The 22,854-nt window shown below is 40.4% G+C and overlaps 1 protein-coding gene across 1 annotated transcript; it reads right to left on the bottom strand.

The window, feature by feature from the left end:
• Positions 1 to 1,108: 1,108 nt before the first annotated feature.
• Positions 1,109 to 22,038, bottom strand: LOC114353522 (synaptic vesicle glycoprotein 2A). Its single transcript, XM_028305559.1, has 10 exons — positions 21,824 to 22,038; positions 19,510 to 19,707; positions 15,070 to 15,232; positions 13,763 to 13,944; positions 13,126 to 13,310; positions 12,376 to 12,527; positions 11,238 to 11,453; positions 8,151 to 8,336; positions 6,834 to 6,961; positions 1,109 to 2,347 (listed from the first exon to the last, which is right to left on the bottom strand). The coding sequence occupies exons 1-10, from the start codon at positions 21,936 to 21,938 to the stop codon at positions 2,292 to 2,294; spliced, it is 1,581 nt and encodes a 526-aa protein (XP_028161360.1). The 5' UTR covers positions 21,939 to 22,038; the 3' UTR covers positions 1,109 to 2,291.
• Positions 22,039 to 22,854: the final 816 nt, after the last annotated feature.

The following is a 22,854-nucleotide window of genomic DNA, read 5'->3' as shown; positions in this document are numbered from 1 at the left end:
TTATAATCAGTTTAATCAGTCAGTACAATCAGTGGGCTAAGTACAGAAAATAAACTGTACTTAGCCCACTGTAGTACTTTTGTAACTCTGCATCAAAGTGTTCTCGATCGACAAAACTAGTATTGCTCACTGATTGTTCGTTTATTTCTACCACTACAGACTCCATTTCACTCATCATAAATAGAATCACGCATTATAATGAGAATTATTACCAAACAAAACAACAATTGCTAATTTTGCTACTGTAAATAAAGGAAAACAAGTACGGACTAGATAATATATTTGTTTACGTTTAAACCGGTAATGGCGGCGGCCGGGTGGCGGGGAGCGGTATAAGAGCACGTGAGTCTTTTAACCAATCAACGAGCACCTTGCCTTTGTCGGATGATTTAACGGCAAGACGCCGTAAATTAATCAACTTACTAAAATACATACGTTAAATAGTACATTTCAAATGCCGTTTATTATTTTCCGAGAGTTGATCAACTACCTAGAAAATTGATCAACTTACGAGTCTTGTTATTTTCCGGTGACATAGTCATACTTCTTTTTTGTACAAAAATATTATTTGACACAATTTTGTATTGCGAGTTGTAACAGTTTATAAATGTGAAGAAGGCTGTGTGAAAAGCATTTCTAACCGACTTCAGTAAAGGTTATCGTGAAATGTATCTCAGTACGTGTATTGTGCGTGATGGGAGCCACCACAGGAAATCTAGTTTCGTTAGACATAATCACACAACGTTTTGATCTTTTAGTTTTTATAATCGAAAAAGATCTGCCAATGTTAAATTAAATTTTATTAAAAATAGTGCAATCTAATTGATTTTAAAAAACATAGATAGGTGAATTGTCTAAAACAGATTTTGAACATTGTGCCTTGCGTTGTATTCAGATATAATATATAAAGTTATAATCCAAAATTTATACATAATATGTAGGGTAAATACAGTCAATTTCACTGGCCTATAAAATAAGTCTATAATTATATACAAATACGTATATGAAAGCTCGAATTTATGAGTGTACTGCTTAGAGACAAAGTGAGTTGACTTGACAATAAGATTTCATTCTAGTCTTTATAAAAATCTTGCTTTGTCGTATTACATAAGTGTACTGGTAATACGTATGAACTGGCCAGTTAAAGAATAAAAGCAATAGTTTAAAATGGTGCCCAAGGCGTAAGCTTGCAAGCGAAAATGTTTGCATCGACATTTTTACTACAGCTTAGAAATTGATTTTATCATCCGTCAGTGCCATGTTTAAAATGCAAAGATTTTCGTTTGCAAGATTTTTTGCTGCTTCATGTGTGCAATGTTGCCCCGAAGAATATAACAGATAATAACAACATCTATGTGTATTTTTTAGTCGTTCGACTGATAAATGCCAGTTGTGTTCTCGGACGGGATAGCATTGACACTTGAATTGTTTTCTATTTATACCGCTGCGGCAACGATACTCCTGGCCTACACCTCTCGTTAAGTTATCGTTCTGTTCATAGTCACAAATGCAAGCACGATTCCGTCGTTGTTGTATGTCTTGGGAATTCATACATCCGCTGTTCAATCATCGCGTTAGACTGATGTAGCGCCTTAATAAATTAAAACATATTTTACAATGTGTTAACTTCTTTTTAAGAGAAAAACAGTGTTTAATACTAAATTATATATTGGAAGTTGTTATTTAGAACGTAAAATAAGGTTTTATACAAGTTGTCAAAAAATATGGTCATACTTTTCCGTGGCCGGAAGTGTACGGTTTCGAAATTAAATTAAAACACATTGTTAAAATATGTTTTGCTGGTGTAATAATAAATAAACTTAATGAGAAATTTAATAATTTAGGTGTCCCTAATTCGCCAGTCTAGTTGCGCCTGCGACGATGGAAGAGATTAGGTTATGATAAATTATAAATAAAGAAAGATAATATTTTTAAAACAGCTGCCGTTTTATTCATCTTCATTTCACTAAGTTACCCTAACTGTATAATTATTTTCTTAACTCTTTTTGGCAATTTCTAAATACAATTTAGGTTGAAATTGCCTAGATTTAGCATAGATTCTGATTCCAAATACCTACTTAGGTACTTACGCAAAGGCGGAATAAATTCAGATAGTCCAGTCCAGGCACATCATTTGGAATTAAAAAAGTACCTTATTACAAGCTGCATTCTATCTTTTTTAAAGAATAGGCGGGAAACCTACCACCGTTATCATTGCAGCCAGTTATTTTACAAAAAAAAGTTTGTGTCGGTAGGTAGGTGTGTTGGTGGTCAGTCTTTATTGTTTTTCTTCATTCCAACTTCTTCAAAGTGGTATTAGGAAGCATGCAGCAGGTCAATCCGCATACTGAAAATTGTAACAATTTATCATCAATGTTCAAAGATTTGTAAACAGCTCCATCTAACTTGGAAATAAGAAATTATTTAGTTTAAGCACATGAATATCAAATAGTTTTGGACTAAATACATAGATGGCGTTGTCGCTAAAAAGAAACTTGTAAAAGTACTAACTTTTTACAATGTCTAAGGGTAGTCAAATCAAATCCTTTATAGATGACCCACGCTGAACTGTCCCACCAAACTCAATGACAGGGGGGCGCTACCATCGTTCAACTATATGGTTTCCAACATGGCAAAAATCTGAACCAGCGATTCGGTATTGACGGTGGCGCCCCACTGTCAATGTCATCGACAGGACAGTCCAGTATTTTGGAACTATATTTTTATTACAAAAAACCAAAAACAAAATAAACATAATACCAAAAATAATAATAATGGGTTCTTAATTATTTTTTAGCAACGCCATCTATGTCTTTTCTAGAACATTATTATGTCCAATTAGTTTGAAATCAGTCCGCATAGTGAAAGAAAGAAAGAAAGAAAGAAAAAATGTTTATTCAGTATCATCGACAATACACTTGCAATAGTGCTAGTGGAGCTAGTGAGAACTCCCATGTTTGCCACCAGGGCGGCGCTTCTCTAGCATGTAGCTAGGCACGAATCCGTCCGTGTCTTACCATTGTGTCGTACAGATTAAAAGACGTCGCAGGTCGCACATTTATCAACCCTTATGACCTTAAATAAATAAATAAATAAATAAAGCAGACTTATCAACTCGGAAAGGGATCAACACCGTATCGCCTTTCGCGAGCTGTCATTTTGCCTTTTGCGCGATGTCAACCGCGATGCGAGGCGTTTACTACGGTGCAGATTCCTTTTCAGGCTGATAAGTGTGCTACGTCCTTAACTGATTGTACGAACATACCGAATTCAGTCTGGATGAAAAAAGCATCTAGTGAGCAGTTTTTATGCCCTCGTTGTTTCATTGTTTCAGTCAAAAGGGTCGTCCACTCTCCCCTCAAAGATCTCCTCCACAGATTTTGCCTCGTATCTCTATAGTGGTGCAAGTACCTACACTATGCGGAAAATGGACAGAGACGAAGCGCTAGATCGCACACCGAAGGGCGGACGCACGGGTGGGCGAAGGAGAAACGGAACTATTCCCACCCCTCGTTCCCGCCGCTGCAACTCCTGTGTAGCTAGGATCTACAGCTTGACCGCCAATAAAAACCCAACCAGTGAAGGTCAAGTTTGTCCCGGGGGAAGGAGAAAGTAAGCGAGATGGTGCAGTGGCGGATTTACAAATTTGCCGCTAGTAGGCCATTCAATTTTTGCCGCCCCTACCTACTGACTTTTGAAATTCAATACGTTAGTTTAATCCCGTTATTAGTATGAAATGATATTTCTGTCAGTTACTAGATTATTATTGCAACCCGCTATGTAATAATGAAGAGTTTAATGTTGACCTAAAAACAGCAGTAGGTATGTAATAATCCTAAGGTGGGCAAAGGCATGACTTAAAAATACCTACACTATATGAACACAGACAAAATAATGTGCGGTCAGTAAACATTGTTTTTGGTAAATATTTTTTATTGGACTTAACAGTTTAAAAACAATACAAACAATTTCTATTAAAATATAACATGTTAACAATTCAGTTAATGGTGACAGACAATGAGATCAAATAAGTTTTACATTATTTTCTTGCGAGATTTTAAATTAGCAAAATCATTAATTATATCGACGTATGAAATCTTTTTCATAAGTTCTGACTCTATGCACAAAAGAGATAAAGCATTAATAGGCCAGAAGAATTAGATTTTAAATCGGAAATAATTCCTACAAAAGATTTCATTGCTTTAATGGCTTCATTGGTTGCCCATTAAGACTCTCCTAGGTTTTCGACTTCGACGGAGTTGTGCTTAAGTGGTGGGGGCCCCCGAAAGGGGCGCTTTTTCGGTTTTCCGGTTATACTGCGTAAAGGACTTACCCTATCGAAAAGTGGTCTTCCTGACGGTTGAAGGGCATTTAATTTTGCATTAAATAAGACCAAATTCATATGTTTTGGACAAACCGTTCTCGTGAAAATGTTCGGCAAAGTAGAAAATATGTGTATAATTAATGACCCTCTCCACGTCCAATAGCTCGTCACCCGTAAGCTCCCAAGCCTTGTAAAGGGTCGCCATAACCAGCGTATCCCTGTCAAGGCTCACGAGTTGGATTCGCTTATCCTTGTTCGTCCCAGCTGTTCCTTAACTGCGGTTGCTGCACCTCTTCCTGGCACTCTCCTGAACGACTCTGTGTTACCTAATGTGGCTGCCCCTCTTCCTTGTACCTTGACTTAAAGTAGATCGTAGATAGTTTTTAACCCGTTTTAAGCAAAAAAAGCTTCTCACCTGAATGTGCACAGAGCCATGCGAAGTCTATATCCAGTATAATTAGCTAAGAACTACTTAAAGGTAAACAGAAAGACCAAGGCTTGGTAATACAGGGTGGCCCAGAAGAAAATTAACTTTTAAAAATTCAAGGAAACGAAAACTGACCTACATTTTTATAGAACTTTAACTATTGCAATTTAAATTATATTAAAGAAAATTTAATGCAATCTATTTTTAAATTTACCTTTATTAAATTACATCGCCCAGGAGATTTCTTTGACGCTTACAACATTCGATCAACACATCAAAATCTTGGAATGCGTTCGTCAGAATTACTTTGAAACCTATTTCTTCCTGGGCTTCCTGGTGACCAGGAGATGTCACCCCTGCCTGAAATTATTTTTTTGTGGGAACATGTCTCTTACCATCTAAATGCTCTCAGTTGAAGTGTGACACGTAGCACCATCTTGATGAAACCAAGTTCTCCGGTCATAACCTTGCAAATCTTTCATCTTTGAAATCAAAAAGCTTTTCAGCCTACTAGTATAGCGCTCATAAGCGCTCTCAAAAATTAATCATCCTTACAAATGCAACAAACCAATTAAGCAGTGGTGAAATCTCACTGCCTCTAAGAAGCGCTAATCTCATTCCAGCAGACTTTTTGTGAGGTTACCTTATGAGCAGAGTATACTCTAATAATCCAAAAACTCTGCAGCATTCATCCATCCTAAATCTATTTTGAGGTAACTCTAAGGGCTCCTGCACACGACGCTGCCACCGCGCCGCCGCCGCGCCGTCGCCGCGCCGCTACACTGTTCATACGCACCGAGTAAAACCGCCGCCGCGCCGCCACCGCGCCAACAAAGCATAATTTCGCGCGCGAACGCGGCGGCTGCGCGGCAGCGGTGTTCACGCAGCGCGTATAAACAGTGCAAAGGCGCGGCGACGGCGCGGCGGCGGCCCGGTAGCGGCGTCGTGTGCATCAGCGCTTACGAAAGTTTTCAAAAATGTTGATGTATGTTGACCGAATGTTGTAAACGTCAAGGGAATCACATGTACCTACGATAAAATTTATATAAGATAGGAAATTTTAAAATAAATTGCACTAAATTTCCTTTAAATTGCAATAGCTTTAAGTTCTACAAAAATGTACAGTTTTCGTTTCCTTGAATTTTCAAAAGTGAATTTTTTTCTGGGCTACCCTGTAAAACAATATGACACGAAGTTGTGGAGAGATGGTGCTCGTGCTAGGCTCCGAAGATCCTGTGTTATTTAAGAGTTTTTTTATTTTATTTTTATTGAAACGCTATTGGAATATTTTAAAATTCATGATCACATTAAGTACCTAAGTATACGGGGTGTTAGGCAAATGGGTATATGAGCCAACACTAGCCCATGTTAACATGGTCATATAAATGGTATGGTGAAGTCAGAAAATTGATATCATCATTTTAATTTTTTTAATTTTCATACAAAATAAATTTTCTAAATTCCGATTTGTATGAAAATTTAAATAATTAAAATGAAGATATCAATTTTCTGACTTCACCATACCATTTATATGACCATGTTAACATGGGCTAGTGTCGGCTCATATACCCATTTACCTAACACCCTGTATATTACAGTGCGTTTATTAATCGTTTATTTATATATGGATTGTGTAGGTATACGTATATTTTTTTCCTGTAAAAAAAAATTTGCTAAATTTGCCGCCCCTCTAAATCTGCCGCCCTAGGCACTGGCCTACTTGGCCTATTGGTAAATCCGCCACTGAGATGGTGTTCACACAATTACGTCTCCGCCAATTTCCCGCATAATGTACAACTTTGTCGGCCGTTTGGTGTAGTGGTTCGAAACGGACTACTATTCCAGAGGTAGCGGGTTCGATTCCCGCACAGTACAAACATTTGTGTGCATGAACATATTTGTTTGTATTGGACTGGGTGTTTTCTATGTATAATAAGTATGTACTTACAAAAAAAAAGTATTTAAGTATGTTTATATCCGTTGTCTAGTACCCATAGTACAAGCTTTGCTTAGTTTGGGACTAGAAGCGCAGTGTAAAATGTCTAAGGATATTTATTTATTATTATTATTATAACTGCTTACCGCCCAAGACCGCTGCGATGGTGATGAAGGGCGGCCAACAGCCGTAGGTGACGAGCGCGGGGAAGATGACGGTGCCCGCGATGGTGCCCAGCCGCCCGCTCATCAGGAAGGTTGCCATTGCCATCACCCTGTGAAACAATAGGTAAGTAAGTACTTTGTTGGCCATACATAATTATAGGGCCTTGCCACAGTGGCGGATTGCAAGTCTTTTTAAAGCGGAGCGCCCAGCGCGGCGTCGACACAGCGAACACGCGGAGTCGCGGAGTGTTCGCTGAGTCACCACTGCAATTCGCTTGCAATCCGCCTGTGTGGCAGCTCACTAAAGTAGGAAAAATACCTTAACGCGCAACACTCTCTTGGAGCAAGTTGGGCAGAAGAAACTCTTTACGGGCCATTCCTGGTACGTATGCTAGAGAGCCAAGATACGTTAAGTGCGGTGCACCACTTCGGCGAGACCTCGCCGTGAAAAACGTTTTAAATTCTACTTATTTTCGTGGATTGTTATTATAGTATTAGCTAAAAAGAAAGAAAAACTAATTAATTTTAAGAACAGTAAGTATTAAGTATTTATATTTACTTTTGACATTGGCTATGGGATTTTGCGACTGTACCAATGCACCCGGAGCATCGCGATTTTGCGACTTCATGCCTGCGGACCCGTGGTTCGGACAGAGTATCAGAATCGCGAATTTTAACGTCAGACTGAACACTGGTGTTCTGCAGAAATGTCAAATCATCGACGGTTTAGACAGAAAGCAGCTCGTTTCGCGTTTTTATGTGTGCGTGGTCGTTGTATTCAGCTCTAAAAAACGGCAAAATTTCTGATGCTGAAGTAGATTGTGCGGTGGCTCTTACCTTAGTGAAGTCGGAAACAGGTCGACAGCGACGCTGTGCATGGAAGCCCCGAAGAGTGAGGTGAAGGCCAGCACGGCCGTCACCAGCGCCGCCACCGACAGCACGTCGTGCCCCAGGAGAGGCAGCAGCACCACCAGACCCGGTCTCATGACCCCTCATGTAGACTTCACCTCAATGAAGTCGAGAATATTCTACTTCTGACATATCGGATTTTGCGACTGTACAAATGCAGCATCGGGATTTTACGACTTCATACGTTAGGACGCAGTATCAGAATCGCGTATTTTAACGTCACACTGAACACTGTGGTGTTCTGCAGAAATGTCAAATCATCGACCGTTTAGACAGAAAGCAGCTCGTTTCGCGTTTTCGTGTGCGATGTGGAATGTGTGGTCGCTGTATCTCTCTCTAAAAAGCGGCTAAATTGCCGATGCTGAAAGTAGTTTGTGCGGTGGCTCTTACCTCAGTGAAGTCGGGAACAGGTCGACGGCGACGCTGTGCATGGAAGCCCCGAAGAGTGAAGTGAAGGCGAGCACGGCCGTCACCAGCGCCGCCACCGACATCGCGTCATGCCCCAGGAGAGGCAGCAGCACCACCAGACCCGCGCTGATGACGCCGCTCACGCCCACCACTACCTTCTTGCCGCATCTGGTTTGAAACAAGCCAATAAAAACGTTGTATAATTTGCAATGACGATATGGAAACAAACCTCTAAATTATATTGTTGTTGTTGTATTTTGCAAACCATCATCGATCGATCTTAGAGCTATCTTAGATAAATGATCACGTCTAGTTCTAAGAAACTTAGCGCGGGGTCGGTGTTTTTGTCATCAGGTTCCACGACCAATGTGTGGACTTAAATGAATGCAATTTTTTAATTAAGCCTATTAGTTATTAATATTTTCAAGAACTTGCAAATCAAACCAGGAATACTGGAATTCATCCCCTTGGACTCGTTGTAATTAACTTTACAATTTATTAGTTAAAAAGGCCCTTTTAGTATACTAACACGTGTCAAATATAGCTTGAACCACCACTTCTGAAGCAACTGTGTATTACGTTCATGCATGGGCCTGGTAGACGATTTAAGGGTTAGCATTTTATATGAGTACCTATTAATCAGCGCTCCACCAACTCCATACGTCAGTACGGAGCCAGCTCCCACCACGGCGCTCTACAGGTACGTCAGGATGTCGGTCTCGATGGGCACGCAGGCTTCATCAGCCACCAGCACCGGGCCCGGCGCGATGTAATTGATTAAGTACATGGCTTATGATCTTGCAAATACAACTTCATTCCTGTGCTTAGTTTATCCCCATTGGTACTCGTCAGGAGGAAGGATGTTAATTATAAGCTAAAATACGATAGAAGATGCAGCCGGCTTTATTACATACCTGGATCTGGCAGGCAACTTTACACATGGGCGTGCCCACCCAGCTTGTGCCTTAGGGGGCAGCTCCCATCTCCTGAAGCTGGGCTGGGAACGCCCATGGGCTTACATGCTCTTACCTGTTAATCAGCGCCCCACCAACTCCATACGTCAGCACGGAGCCAGCTCCCACCACGGCGCTCTGTAGGTACGTCAGGATGTCTGTCTCGATGGGCACGCAGGCTTCATCAGCCACCAGCACCGGGCCCGGCGCGATATAATTGATTACATTGCTTATGATCTTGCAAATACAACTTCATTCCTGTGCTTAGTTTATCCCCATTGGTACTCGTCAGGAGGAAGGATGTTAATTATAAGCTAAAATACGATAGAAGATGCAGCCGGCTTTATTACATACCTGGATCTGGCAGGCAACTTTATTATTACACATGGGCGTACCCAGCTTGTGCCCTAGGGAGGGGGAGTCAGTTTTTTCCTCCTTCAGGGGGCAGGAGGGGGCAACTGCCATCTCCTGTAGCTGGGAACGCTCATGGGCTTACATGCTCGTACCTGTTAATCAGCGCCCCACCAACTCCATACGTCAGCACGGAGCCAGCTCCCACCACGGCGCTCTGCAGATACGTCAGGATATCTGTCTCGATGGGCACGCAGGCTTCATCAGCCACCAGCGCCGGGCCCGGCGCGATGTAATCGATTACATGGCTTATGATCTTGCAAATACAACTTCATTCCTGTGCTTAGTTTATCCCCATTGGTACTCGTCAGGAGGAAGGATGTTAATTATAAGCTAAAATACGATAGAAGATGCAGCCGGCTTTATTACATACCTGGATCTGGCAGGCAACTTGATTATTACACATGGGCGTACCCAGCTTGTGCCCTAGGGAGGGGGAGTCAGTTTTTTCCTCCTTCAGAGGGAGGGGCCAACTGCCATCTCCTGTAGCTGGGAACGCTCATGGGCTTACATGCTCTTACCTGTTAATCAGCGCCCCACCAACTCCATATGTCAGCACGGAGCCAGCTCCCACGACGGCGCTCTGCAAGTACGTCAGGATGTCGGTCTCGATGGGCACGCAGGCTTCATCAGCCACCAGCACCGGGCCCGGCGCGATGTAATTGATTACATGGCTTATGATCTTGCAAATACAACTTCATTCCTGTGCTTAGTTTATCCCCATTGGTACTCGTCAGGAGGAAGGATGTTAATTATAAGCTAAATTTTAGTAGAAAGAAAGGTCATTGAATGACTAAGTGACGAAGTCTCAGAAACTACAAGTCTCAAAAGAGTTCTCATAGGGGTTAATGGTCTATTCCACCTGGCTTTGATCACCAAGATGATCAAAGTGGACTCCAGTTTTTTTTTATGTGATAAGAGGCAAACGAAATTATTTTAAAATTATTATTATCCAGTTAAATTATTTTTTTTAGTGTTCATTGATCACCTATAAAATAAATCATACCTCTGAATTGTCACATACATGTCCAATTTGTTTATTGCGGTTTTTAGAAAATATCAAAAATGTTACAAAACAAAATATGTAGTATAACAGTTGGACATGTGACTATTCAGAGGAGGTGTGATTTTTTTGTAGATGATCAAAGGACACTAAAATAATAATTTAACTAGAGTCCACTTGGCTCACCCAGGACATCGTATCCGTGGGTGATCAAAGGCACAGAATAAATTCAAAGGACACTAAATTGTCGCTGTAAGTCCACTTTGATCACCTGGCTTTGATCAGCCAGAAAGTGAAACACCTCCTTTTAGAACGTAGGTAGTCACTAAGACGAAATTTTGCAAAATTCAACCCTTATGGGAGTTAAAAAGAGGAAAAGAGGGTTAAAAGNTATCACCTATACGCAGAAAAAAGATTTGTTCAAATCGGTTCATAATTGGCGGAGTTATCGCGTAACAAACATAGAAAAAAAAAAACATACGGGTCGAATTGAGAACCTCCTCCTTTTTTGAAGTCGGTTGAAAATACGATAGAAGATGCAGCCGGCTTTATTACATACCTGGATCTGGCAGGCAACTTTATTATTACACATGGGCGTACCCAGCTTGTGCCCTAGGGAGTCAGTTTTTTCCTCCTTCAGGGGGCAGGGGGCAACTGCCATCTCCTGTAGCTGGGAACGCTCATGAGCTTACATGCTCTTACCTGTTAATCAGCGCCCCACCAACTCCATACGTCAGCACGGAGCCAGCTCCCACCACGGCGCTCTGTAGATACGTCAGGATGTCGGTCTCGATGGGCACGCAGGCTTCATCGGCCACCAGCACCGGGCCCGGCGCGATGGCAGAGCACAGACTGCCGTTGGTCTCCGAGCCGATCATGGCGGCTAGTTGCGGGTACCACAGGCGGATCGTGTTGGACCTGGATGGTATATTTCAGAATTATCATCACGTACTTGGTATAGATTCTAAACTAGGAGGTAAGTGTAATGTTAGAGATGATCATTCTTGATTATCCCGTTTTATCTACAACTAGCTGTGCCCGCGACTTCGTACGCGTGAAAACCCGTTTTCGCAACATTTTTCATTTTTGCTCTGCACCTATTACTCGTAGCGTGATGGATACAGCCTTTCTCGGTAAATGAGCTATCTAACACTGAAATAACTTTTCAAATCGGACCGGTAGTTCCTGAGATTAGCGGGTCCAAGTAAACAAACAAACTCTTCAGCTTTATAATAGTATAGTAGTATAGATTTGTTTGTTGGACCCAAAGGTGGCGCAACTGTGGTTGAATTAGAAACCCGGCTATAGAATACTTCTTTAAATAGACCTCTCTATACTTCTTTAAAGACTATTGGCTAGCGGCTTTCCTATTGTCACTCCACTGCTCGAAGCAAAGAAAGGTAATGTATTTAATTTGACAGGAAATGCGTGAAATTGCACCAAACTAAGTAAGTAGTTGTAGGTCATTGAGGGTTATGTTAGCTTATTAATCTCCGCCAAAAGGGTAGCTGTCACTTTAAAACATGACTGGCAGTGTTATTAGGACAGAACTAGGTACGAGTTAACTAGTAAGCGTCTAGAGTAGACAATTTGGTCAACTATCCACCATTCGGTCATGATGAACCCTCACGTTTACCCGAACATACAGCCCAAGTGTATGAAGCAGAGGAGCAGCAACTACTTGGTGCAACGTGCGCACTGCGCAGAGTAGGACCTTCACACTAAAACTTGCCAGTGTCTACCGGAGCCCAAGGTCAGAACTCTAGTTAGCGTCCTGGCCTAGGCGGCTTGGTAATCCACCATGCGTCTTCACTAGGTTATGATGAACCCTCACGTTTACCCGAACATACAGCCCAAGTGTATGAAGCAGATGAGCAGCAGCCACTTGGCGTGCGGCGGCCTGAACAGCGGCAGCAGCTGCGCCACGCCCCCCCTCAGGGCTGCCACTCCTCGAGCTTGTTCTTCCGTCTTCTCTTCTACTAGTTGAGTAATCTGGAATATAGATTTGAATGTCACAACCAATGACATCATCATCATCAAATCATTAAAATCTTCAATCATATGACATACCTTGGCACATACTCTTAATTATTAACACTTCTAAGGCTGAGTTGCACCATCTAACTTAGACCGTAACTATAACGTTATCCGGTGTATTTTGTATGGATTTTGACAGATTTTCGACGTTTGTCAAAGTTAATGTAAGGTGGTGCAACCCAGCCTAAGGGTGGATTCGACCAAACAAGAGTAAATATTAATCTCAGAATAAACATGTCATTTTGACATATATCCCGTATTGAAAATGTCAATGTGCTAGTTATACCAGGAGTTATTCTCGGATAAAAGTTTGGTCGAATCGGGCATAAAAGAGACATGACTGACATAATGTGCACATACTTTTCTCCGCTCGTCTTGTCAGAGGGGTTGCTACTTATCGCCGTTTCAGTACTCTGAGGCTGTCCCTCAAGTTGTTACTGACAACTGTTGTGAGTGAACAAGAGTGAGTAAACGAAAATACAGAAGTGGCGTTATGAATATTTACGAGTTACTAATCCGTTTTGCAACTACACAAAGATAATCTAAAATTCACCGGATAATCTTCAGCAGGCTTGTCCATGTTCATGCTGTAGATCTTCCTGAAGATCTTCATGGCCTCGTCGTTCCGTCCCCTGGACATCAGGAACTTGGGGCTCTCAGGCAGACAGAGGAAGGCCACGCCCGTGAGGAGCGGCACCAGAGCCGTGGCGAAGAGGAACAGGTTCCAGCTGTGGATTACTGGAAATAAGAAGGATTGATGGTGAATTAGAACTAAGATTTTGCTTGCAATTAAAGGTTTAAGACTGTAGTCGTTTAGTTGAATTGAAGAAATTTGTTGTTCTATGGAAGCTAGCATAATTATCCTCGTGGCATGTGGATGTCACAAAGAATTTCATAGTAATTCGTTTGACAAAAAATTATCGGAGTAGGTACCTAAGTTTGTTTACGATTGTGCAATCTTGTGCAATAGTAACAAAAGATGAATGTTGACGCAAAAGATATTCTTAGGTACATCAATTTGATCCATAAGTTGAATTGATTTGGAAGCAAGTGGACCTTCGATCAAAAGCTTTGAAACGTCTTTCAAATGAAATATCACAATGAGAAATGAGATGATGGTGAAAATATGTCAAAAATGTTGATGGTTTTCTGAGAGAAAGTTGTGATCGAAATATGTACAAATTCGTTACCAATAGTATCCCCATAGATGTGGAACTGCCAGTCCTTGGTCAGGATGGCCCAGGCCAGCATGGGCAGCGTGGTGTTGGCCACGGTGTAGAACAGGCTGGTGAGCAGGATCACGCGCGCGCGCAACTCTGTACGGTGGAGCTCTGCTAAGTAGGACAGGAGCACCGCGAAGGGGCCGTTGAAACTGGGGTAGACAAAGAAATTGGACTTTAGATCGGACTTCGAAAAAAAGAAGCGTTTACGACCATGTTTAACTTACGACCTTGTCAACAATTGTCAGAACTAATAGTTACTTCAAATGAGTAGATGAGATCATCGAGGAGATCTCTGCTTTCAGATTTCTGTTAGTACACCTGTGTAACAAAAAGCCGTTTTCTCTTCACTTGTGAGACAAACGAGCTGATATTTTCACGTAAACTGCAGCGGAGTGTCGAAAGAGCAGAGAATTCGCGACAGAAAAAGAATGAAGCTTGATAAATTAACTATGATAGGTTCAAAGAATTTGTACAAATGTTACAAATCACCTCTGTTATACTCCACTAGCTCCAATTCCAAGTGCATTCCAATAGCATTTACATATAAAAAAACACCTCTATTACAACTCCCTTCAGTGTCCCCTATGTATTTAAAATCATATTACAATGTGTTGCTAGATGTGATGTTCCCAGTAGGAACAAAGCAACATGATGAAGCGGGATGAAGATGATGAGCGCGTGCGCCAAGTGACTTTGCAATAAGAAAGTTATTTTAGTCCTACCTCAATTCCCCTAAATGATGCGGATGCTATCGAGCACTGCTAACATAATAATTAGTCACATGTTATTCAAAATGTTTGCTCGCCTGACATCTTAATCCTATTTGTAGCGTTATCTGACATCAGACCACTTTGAAAAGGTGTTCTTTATGTCATTACGTACTACTTAAGCGTAACCTGTAACTTCGTTGGCGTAAAGTACAATAACCTTACCTACTCATAAGGAGTAGATAGGCCTGCTTATTATCTGTCCTCATGAAAATAAGCTAAGTGTAAGTACACTTCGTAATTATGTGTAGGACTCTTAAGAGGTCTTCAATTCTGGGTGAGCTTTTTCTAATACCTACTTGTCTCTACTGTCCTGCACTCTTTGTTGGGTGAGAGATTGTTGAATAAGAATCCATTTAATAAAGTGTTAAATGCTTGATTCGTAATGGTGCAAAGTTTATTTTATCTATCCTATGTACACTTTTTGTGTCATAACTTTAATTATGTTCTAACTAGGAGAACAGCAGGAACCCTATCATTAATTTAAAGTCCTAAGTAGGTACTTACAGAAACCCGCTGGCAAAACGCGTCAGCAGCAGCATGATGAAGCTCTGGCTCATGGCAGCCGCGATCTCCACCAGCCCCGAGCAGAAGAACCCGTAGGCCATGATGCGCCGCCGCCCCAGCGTGTCTGATAGGAAGCCCCATACCATGGCCGATGAGATCATGCCTGGAAACACCATGAAAATTTAAGGAATTGTTAGTTCGTTAGTTCTATGAGCTATGTGCCCCACCCACTAACACTTGCTTGGGAATTGGACGGGCTATGTCTGTTTATGCTCGGTGTTTCTTTACGAGATCGAATCAGAAATGAGGACATCCGTAAACAAACTAAAGTCGCTGACATAGCCCGACGGATTAGCAAGCTAAAGTGGCAATGATTATGGGCAGGGCACATAGTACGCAGAACTGACGGCCGATGGGGCAGCAAGCTGGAGTGGAGGCTACGTACCGGAAAGCGTAGCGTAGGAGGTCCACCCACAAGGTGGATCGACGACCTCATAAAGGTAGCAGGAAGGCGCTGGATGCAGGCCGCCACCAACCGGCCATTGTGGAAATCATTGAGGGAGGTCTATGTTCAGTGACGTGGACGTCCTATGGCTGAAATGATGATGATGATGTCTATTACAGACTATTTGTAACATGCGAGCATCAGAACTCCCCGACCTGATTCCCCAGCGTAAGGGTGTTGGCCAAATCCTTCTTTTCGGTTCTAGTAAATTAGAGAGAGCGTCCTCCTGAAGTAGACTGAATAACCTGATGACATGACATGATGATTATGAGGTACTTATCTAAGGTAGAGTCCCGTCACAGCCGACGACAAAGCAACTACTTAACTATCAACTATTTTCATTTCGTAACACAAGTGCCTGAATCACAGTGCATACAACATAGAACAAGTTTTAGCTTTGTTGCTATTTTTTTTTTACATATTTTTGGATTGTCCGCCAGTTATTAAAGCATTTTTAGAATAACACCATTTAATCAATCCAATAAAAACAGTGTAAAGGGAAATTCCTACTAAGTAGGTACACAGAATTATCAATGATCAAGACATAAGTAGGGGAGACTGGGTACGGTTGAAACAATTTTGCTTTTATTGTCTATAATTTTGTTGTTTAATAACCAAGTGACGATTACGATACGTGAAATTGAAATTTGAAGTTTTAGCTATGATATGGCTGTATCATTATAGTTCCCGGGTTACTATTTATAGAAATATACGCAATTTAAAAAAAAAGAAATTTTGTTTCAACCGTCCCCATGCCAGGGGCGGTTGAAACAGCGATTGGGATCTGTTGAAATACATACAAATAATACAATAAGTACTAATAAAACGTGTTTTATTTATCATTAATAATACGAATATTAAAATTATAGTACCACATGACGACATTAATCAGTCTAAGTATTTAATATTTCTAAAACATTAATTAGCCTTTGATTAGTAGTAAACATTTAAAAAAATAACAGAAATATGATTAACTAAATGATATTTCCAAACCTAATAAACATTAATAATAAAATAATATTAAAATTCTGAATAAAATTAATGAAAATCTTTTTTTTTTCAAACCATACTTTTCCGCCGCCTTCCGCAGTGAATCTCAAGCTTTTACCACCTCTAATGCTTTACTAAGTCAATTTCCTCTCTGGAAATCTTCCTTACCCAAACTCTCGGTATCTACAAAAAATAAACATTAATAAATTTTCTGTTTCAACCGTACCCACAAAAAATGTTTCAACCGTCCCCAACCCCACTTTTGGTAAAATATACTTTATAGTTTCGACACTAATGATAACACATTAAAAATAGTTACTGGCCCTTATTCTACAAGCTTCATTATAATCGCAAACGCACACTCGATACATTCACATAAAAAGAACAGGTAGTACAAGCGTTAATGTCTGAAGAAAAATACTTACTTTTGGGCAGTAAAAAACAATATGGCGTTTTGCACACAACGTCAACGCCTTAGGAAGTTTTAGGCACTAAATTCGTGTTCTGACCTGTTGTCCGCTTCTTTTTCCCCTAGGACCCCTAACTCCCCGTGGAACCGTTTACGAGATATTTGCTCTGTTTCAACCGTCCTTTGTTTCAACCGTACCCAGTCTCCCCTAAATGTGTATTTTAAATACCCCTGATACACAGCAGGCATGAGCGCAAAGTCATATTTACATAGTAGTTACAAAGATGAGCATGTGAGTTTGTCGTAGCATAGACGCGTCACCATGTCAGCTGTCAAATCTGATGGAAACTTTGGAAACTACGGCGCTGATGCAACCACAACGCACTCTTGCCCGCAGTGTGTTAGAGACTTTACATTGTCACCTATTTTTGATCTGGAGGGAGACGTCGTTTGTAAGCTAAAAACTTACCTACTTGTAAATCCCCTAAGTAGTAAGTAAGTAGGTAAGTGTTTGTATTTATGAGAAAGATTCAACCAAAGGATCTATTATAGTGCTGGACTCTAAGCCTTCCCTAAGGATTTCCACAACGACTGTTTCAGGTGCTTCACATGTAATTAGAATGACTAATTAGCTTAATATGAAATCATCGAGCTAAAAATACCATCCAAATATTTCATAACTAGTAAAATAACTGAGTCAAAGTAGATACGGTTTTAACTGCGTTCCCAAAAGAGCCTTTTACGTCACAGCGCCAATAGATACGGATTCACCGGTGACAATGCAAGACAACACGAGTGTTTGCTATGCACATAACTATGTTTGGAAGAGCGCTGAGCATATTTACCCTGATATCGAACTATTGTAGTGTTGTTGTTTACCCTTGATAATTACAAAATACGTGTGATCGCGATGCAAACATAATGTACTCAATGTTACTTTAATATAATTGTGGAAAAGTAAATAATTATTAAGTAAATAATATCGCGTGATCAGGTTTGTGATCATACAGACCTACTAACAAATTTTCATGATAACTGCACGATACATTTTATTGTATTCTGTGGTTCTGCCTTTAAATAAACAAATAAATAAATATGCTTAAAGGAAATTATTAATTAGGTAGGATAGTTTACTGGATGTCAAATTTTTAAGTGTTGCAAAAATGCAAAGTTTCCCAGATTATATTTAAGTTTAGGATTAACCGAAACAGATATGGGATCCATTTTCAGTAAAATGAAAAAAATAGGAAGCAATGGAGCAAAATCAGCTCCATTTTAGATTTCCCTGAGTCCGCAGTTTTGTTTGTACAGTAGTTAAAAGTTATCTTGATATTGATATGGCGCTTTCGTTGCCTTGCGTGGGGCGTGGGCGCACTCGATGCGCAGTCGCCGTATTTCTTATGACTATGAGTCATAAGTTATGAATTCCAAGTGCACTGATTACTGATATTGTTATTGTCTGCGAAAGTTTTTGGATGGGGAATAAATGAGCACAATAATATTTATAAATGTATGCTTAAATATGCCGGCAACTTGGATAGGCGATTAGCATAATGATTTAATTCAACAGAAGAAACAAGGTGACAAAATATCGAGTACAGCTTGCCACCATAATAGGTAATTCTAAGACATACTTTTTATTCCAGTCCTGAAAACAGTGAGTTTCTTCTGTATAATTATATATATTATATTTTGGTGCTATGGAGAGACTATGGAGTGCTATGGAGAGGACTATGCTCGGTGTTTCTTTACGAGATCGAATCAGAAATGTGGAGATCCGTAAACGAACTAAAGTCGCTGACATAGCCCGACGGATCAGCAAGCTGAAGTGGCAGTGGGCAGGGCACAATATAGTACGCAGAACTGACGGCCGATGGGGCAGCAAGGTTCTGGAATGGAGGCCACGTACCGGAAAACGCAGCGTGGGACGTCCACCCACAAGGTGGACCGACGACCTGATAAAGGTAGCAGGAAGGCGCTGGATGCAGGCCGCTACCAACTGTGCGATGTGGAAGTCATTGGGGGAGGCCTATGTTCAGCAGTGGACGTCCTGTGGCTGAAATGATGATGATGATGATGAATTATATTTTTAGTTAGCTTTAAAAATTAATAACGTTCGATTTTGCCTTTGCCATTTGCTCATAAAAAGGATATCAAACGCTGTCGTATCAACTTACCCCCCATTTCTAATTCAAGCATATTGCTTACCAGGTGAGGCTCACGCGAATATTAGTAAAATATTAAGGTGCGTACGGATTGCGCGTACCCTGGTACGCGTACTCAGTTTACGCGTATCCGGAACGCCTAGTCCATGTATGTATGCACCAGTCCATGTATGTATGGACTAGGCGTTCCGGATACNATTGCGCGTACCCTGGTACGCGTACTCAGTTTACGCGTATCCGGAACGCCTAGTCCATGTATGTATGCACCAGTCCATGTATGTATGGACTAGGCGTTCCGGATACGCGTAAACTGAGTACGCGTACCAGGGTACGCGCAATCCGTACGCACCTTTACAGCTTCGAAAACTAACCTCCATAAGTGATAGCGTTGATGGTGCCCATGTCGAGCAGGCTGAGGCTCATGTCGCACTGCGCCCTGGTGAAGATGTAGGACACGGAGCTGGTGACGGAGACCGCGCTCCAGAAGGCAGGGAGAGAGCACAGCATCAGGAAGATGTTGAAGCGCCCGAAGCCCGTTGCTGCGATCGCTGCTTCGAAGTCTGACGGCTCTGAAACTTGAAGATTGTGATGTTGTTAGTGGATTTGCTAATTTTGACTTTGGAAACCTTTAGGTGTCTTTCGTTCGTTTTGACCAAATGACGCCCACTATTGCTAGACAAAGTTTTAAAGGGAGACCTCTTTAAAACTTGTCGATAATGAAGCTGCTGTAATTTTAGCGGATTGCGCCATCCCATTTTTCCCGTGGATGTTGTAAGAGGCGACCAAGGGAGAAAAATGTGAGCATCAGTCCTTCCCAACCCGTCTGGCCAAATGAAGAATTTCTACTTTGTAAAAATTAATTAGCAAGACGTTGGCACATGACGTACCTACATACATAGGAAAAGTTGTGAAAATTTTTCAGGAATACGCAAACGATAGGTATTTCAAATTTTTAACGACTGGGTGTTATGTGGATTGCGAATCTATTTGCGGGTGACTCAAATAAAATTTCAGAAGTTTACGAGCAGTCAAATAACGTCATGTCTGCCGTCCACCGTTGTCCGACTTAATTGTGTCTAAGGTATTTTATTTTATTTTATTTTTCTTTATTCACAAAACCACTCAGTAACTGTGGCGCTTTCCCTTTAACTCAAAACTGGCGTAACCATTTGGTTGAGACATTGGGCTGATAGACACCTATGTATGTATGCCTCCAAATTATCAAATTTCCAGTTATTATGTAGACTAAAGATAAAAACTACTAAAGAAGGAAAAGGTTTCACTTCGGATTTCTTAAAATAATTGTGCAACATCAATATTGTTCTCGTTTTAAGGAAAGTTTTAACTAAAACCGATGGAAAAAGACTTTTCTTTTTTATGCTTAAAGTACTCAAATATATTGGCATTGTTCAGTATATTTAATATAAATAGTTTAACCGCTCGCGCACACGTGGGTCGCCTATAAAATATTAAAGTTTTACTACCGTCTCGTTGGCAAGCTTCCTGAAAGAAATTACATCTCACCTGGCGAATTAAAATTTAAAAGCCAATTTTAACGCTCGTTAGTCTCCAATCCAAATCATCTATTATGGGAAAACTGTAATTAGTGTCAGTGACAAGTCGATATAAAGCTAATATTGAAACTAAAGCTAACATTGGTATTATTGATACTTTTAAAAAAACTAACGATAAGATGATCTAATTGGTACTGTAAGATAATTTTGAGTGAAACACCTACTTAGATATGAAATATTTAAGGGAACTTTTACAACAAGCAATTGACGTCCTAGGACTCACATTTGTCCATACATAATCTCGTCTAGCCAGTTAGGTACAGGTGTCTTTCTCCGAAACGATTGTAGCAACAAGTTACAAGAAATCGTCTATACAGGGTGTGTCAGAAGAAATCATCTATACGATAGACAGTACTAATAAGTTAGTAATTACTTAGGGTGTAAGTTTACTGCTGTAGGCACAAACAAATTGTATGGTTATCTAAGTATGTGTTATTATAAATAAAAGTCACATACGATAACATCATTTAATTTGTATCTGAATCAAGGGCGTAGCGAAAAGATGACGAAATTTCACATCGGAATTACTTAAGTTACATTGCTTTGTAAATTAGGTTTTAAACAGTATGACAATATATTGTTTTAAGTCCAAATCTATAAAAAGTGTTCCACTGCCTACCAGGCACCACGTAGTTCAAGTTCTGTGCGCACCCTGTATACTTCAAAGTGACATTCGCGGTATGGAGACCGAGTTCGCTCCTGGCAGCGTCCCAAGCCCAGCCAGTTGTTTTGATCACAGAACCCAAATCGGCGCATTTTTGTCCATCACCTACATTCAATAAAATTTCAGACTACAGAAATCTTTGGTAACGACCTCCTTGCATGAGTATATGTATAGTAAACGTTTGCACTTTTACTGATTTGGCCTGGATCATATGATATTTCTTTCAGTCTTATTATAAGAGAAAGTTTAATATTCAAAGTTGTAACAAAAAAGAAGCTAACAACCTACTTTTTTTCAGACATAGGACTAACTAAATAATTTAATTAAAACATCACCACAACTTAAGAAACATAACGTCGCGTCCGCGTCGTACAATTCAGCTACAATAGGTCTAAAAATAACCCAAATTGAATAGTATCGTACATCATGCCATCAAGGAATGCTTACCTTGTGCCAACTTCTCCAGATTAGTCGAAGACAATCCCGTCACCTTGAAGAGGTGGTCATGAGGGATCTCCTCCTTCACCGCCGGAGCTTCCACATCAGTCTTGACCGTCACCATTTTAAAATTTAATTTCCAAAATAAACACACCTGTTTCCCATCGAGAGGAACAACCTACCACCATTCTCAATACTACCTTTTTCACCCAAGATAAAGGCTCGCGATGTTTTATACGTAGGAAGGCGTATCTCCAAAGTTGATTTAGGGATTTGGTTATGTTCTCAGTAAATATGATGTGTTCGGTGTTCCTCCAGCTTCTGTATCATGTGTACACAACTCTGTTATAATAGGAGCTGTAAAACAACATCTGATGTCAACACTGAACGGAGTTTATTCGCTTTGACTTCTTTACTAATTGGAAAATTTAGAATGAGGCTATTTTTAACTTTTCCTTGTTTAATGAGAGTTGATTATAACTACATATTTATAAAGTATGTAGATAATAGTGATAAATGATACAAAAGCCATGAATGCATACAGTGTATTTCCGATCACGCCTTATGAAGTGGCGACAATATTTTATGAATCCCTATAATTTATATTAATGTTTTGCCATTATTAATTTCATACTCGTGTTGTTTGTTGTTATCGTAAGAATCAATCTGTTGCAGATTTAGAAATCAAGAATAATATAAAATCAAATTTATATTATTGGCAACAAATTGCTCTTTTACATTGTATCGAAAACAACATTGCCGGGCCATTGAATAGTGGAAATCATTATGCAAGGTGCAAGCGATATCCGAGCGTCGAACCCCGGACTTCTAAAGTGACCTTGCCCGACCAACGGCCTACAGGGCTCTAAGACGTATGACAAAGAGAGATAGATAACAGCCTAAATGTAGAAACATTTTTACAATGTTTGCATATTATAATTAAGTAAGTACATATGAAGTAACAAGTTTATCAATTACATGACTTTGTTATGACTGTACTGTTTTCTAACCCGTAATCCAAATAATCCGCCTGGATTGGT

Source organism: Ostrinia furnacalis, unplaced genomic scaffold, assembly GCF_004193835.3.
Source record: "Ostrinia furnacalis isolate ACB-3 unplaced genomic scaffold, ASM419383v2 OfSCF0183, whole genome shotgun sequence".
Classification (NCBI taxonomy): Eukaryota; Metazoa; Arthropoda; class Insecta; order Lepidoptera; family Crambidae; genus Ostrinia; species Ostrinia furnacalis.
Note: the sequence above shows the minus strand (reverse complement) of the source record. Positions and strands in the feature narration are given on the sequence as shown.

What these genes read in the sequence shown, in the direction of transcription:
- LOC114353522 (XM_028305559.1), bottom strand. Translation starts at nt 21,938, where the DNA reads ATGGTGACGGTCAAGACTGATGTGGAAGCTCCGGCGGTGAAGGAGGAG. An exon ending in CAACGCTATCACTTATGGAG is followed by an intron (nt 15,233 to 19,509) that starts GTTAGTTTTCGA and finishes TGGTGTTTCCAG; the next exon opens with GCATGATCTCATCGGCCATG. An exon ending in CACTTGGGCTGTATGTTCGG is followed by an intron (nt 11,454 to 12,375) that starts GTAAACGTGAGG and finishes TATACCATCCAG; the next exon opens with GTCCAACACGATCCGCCTGT.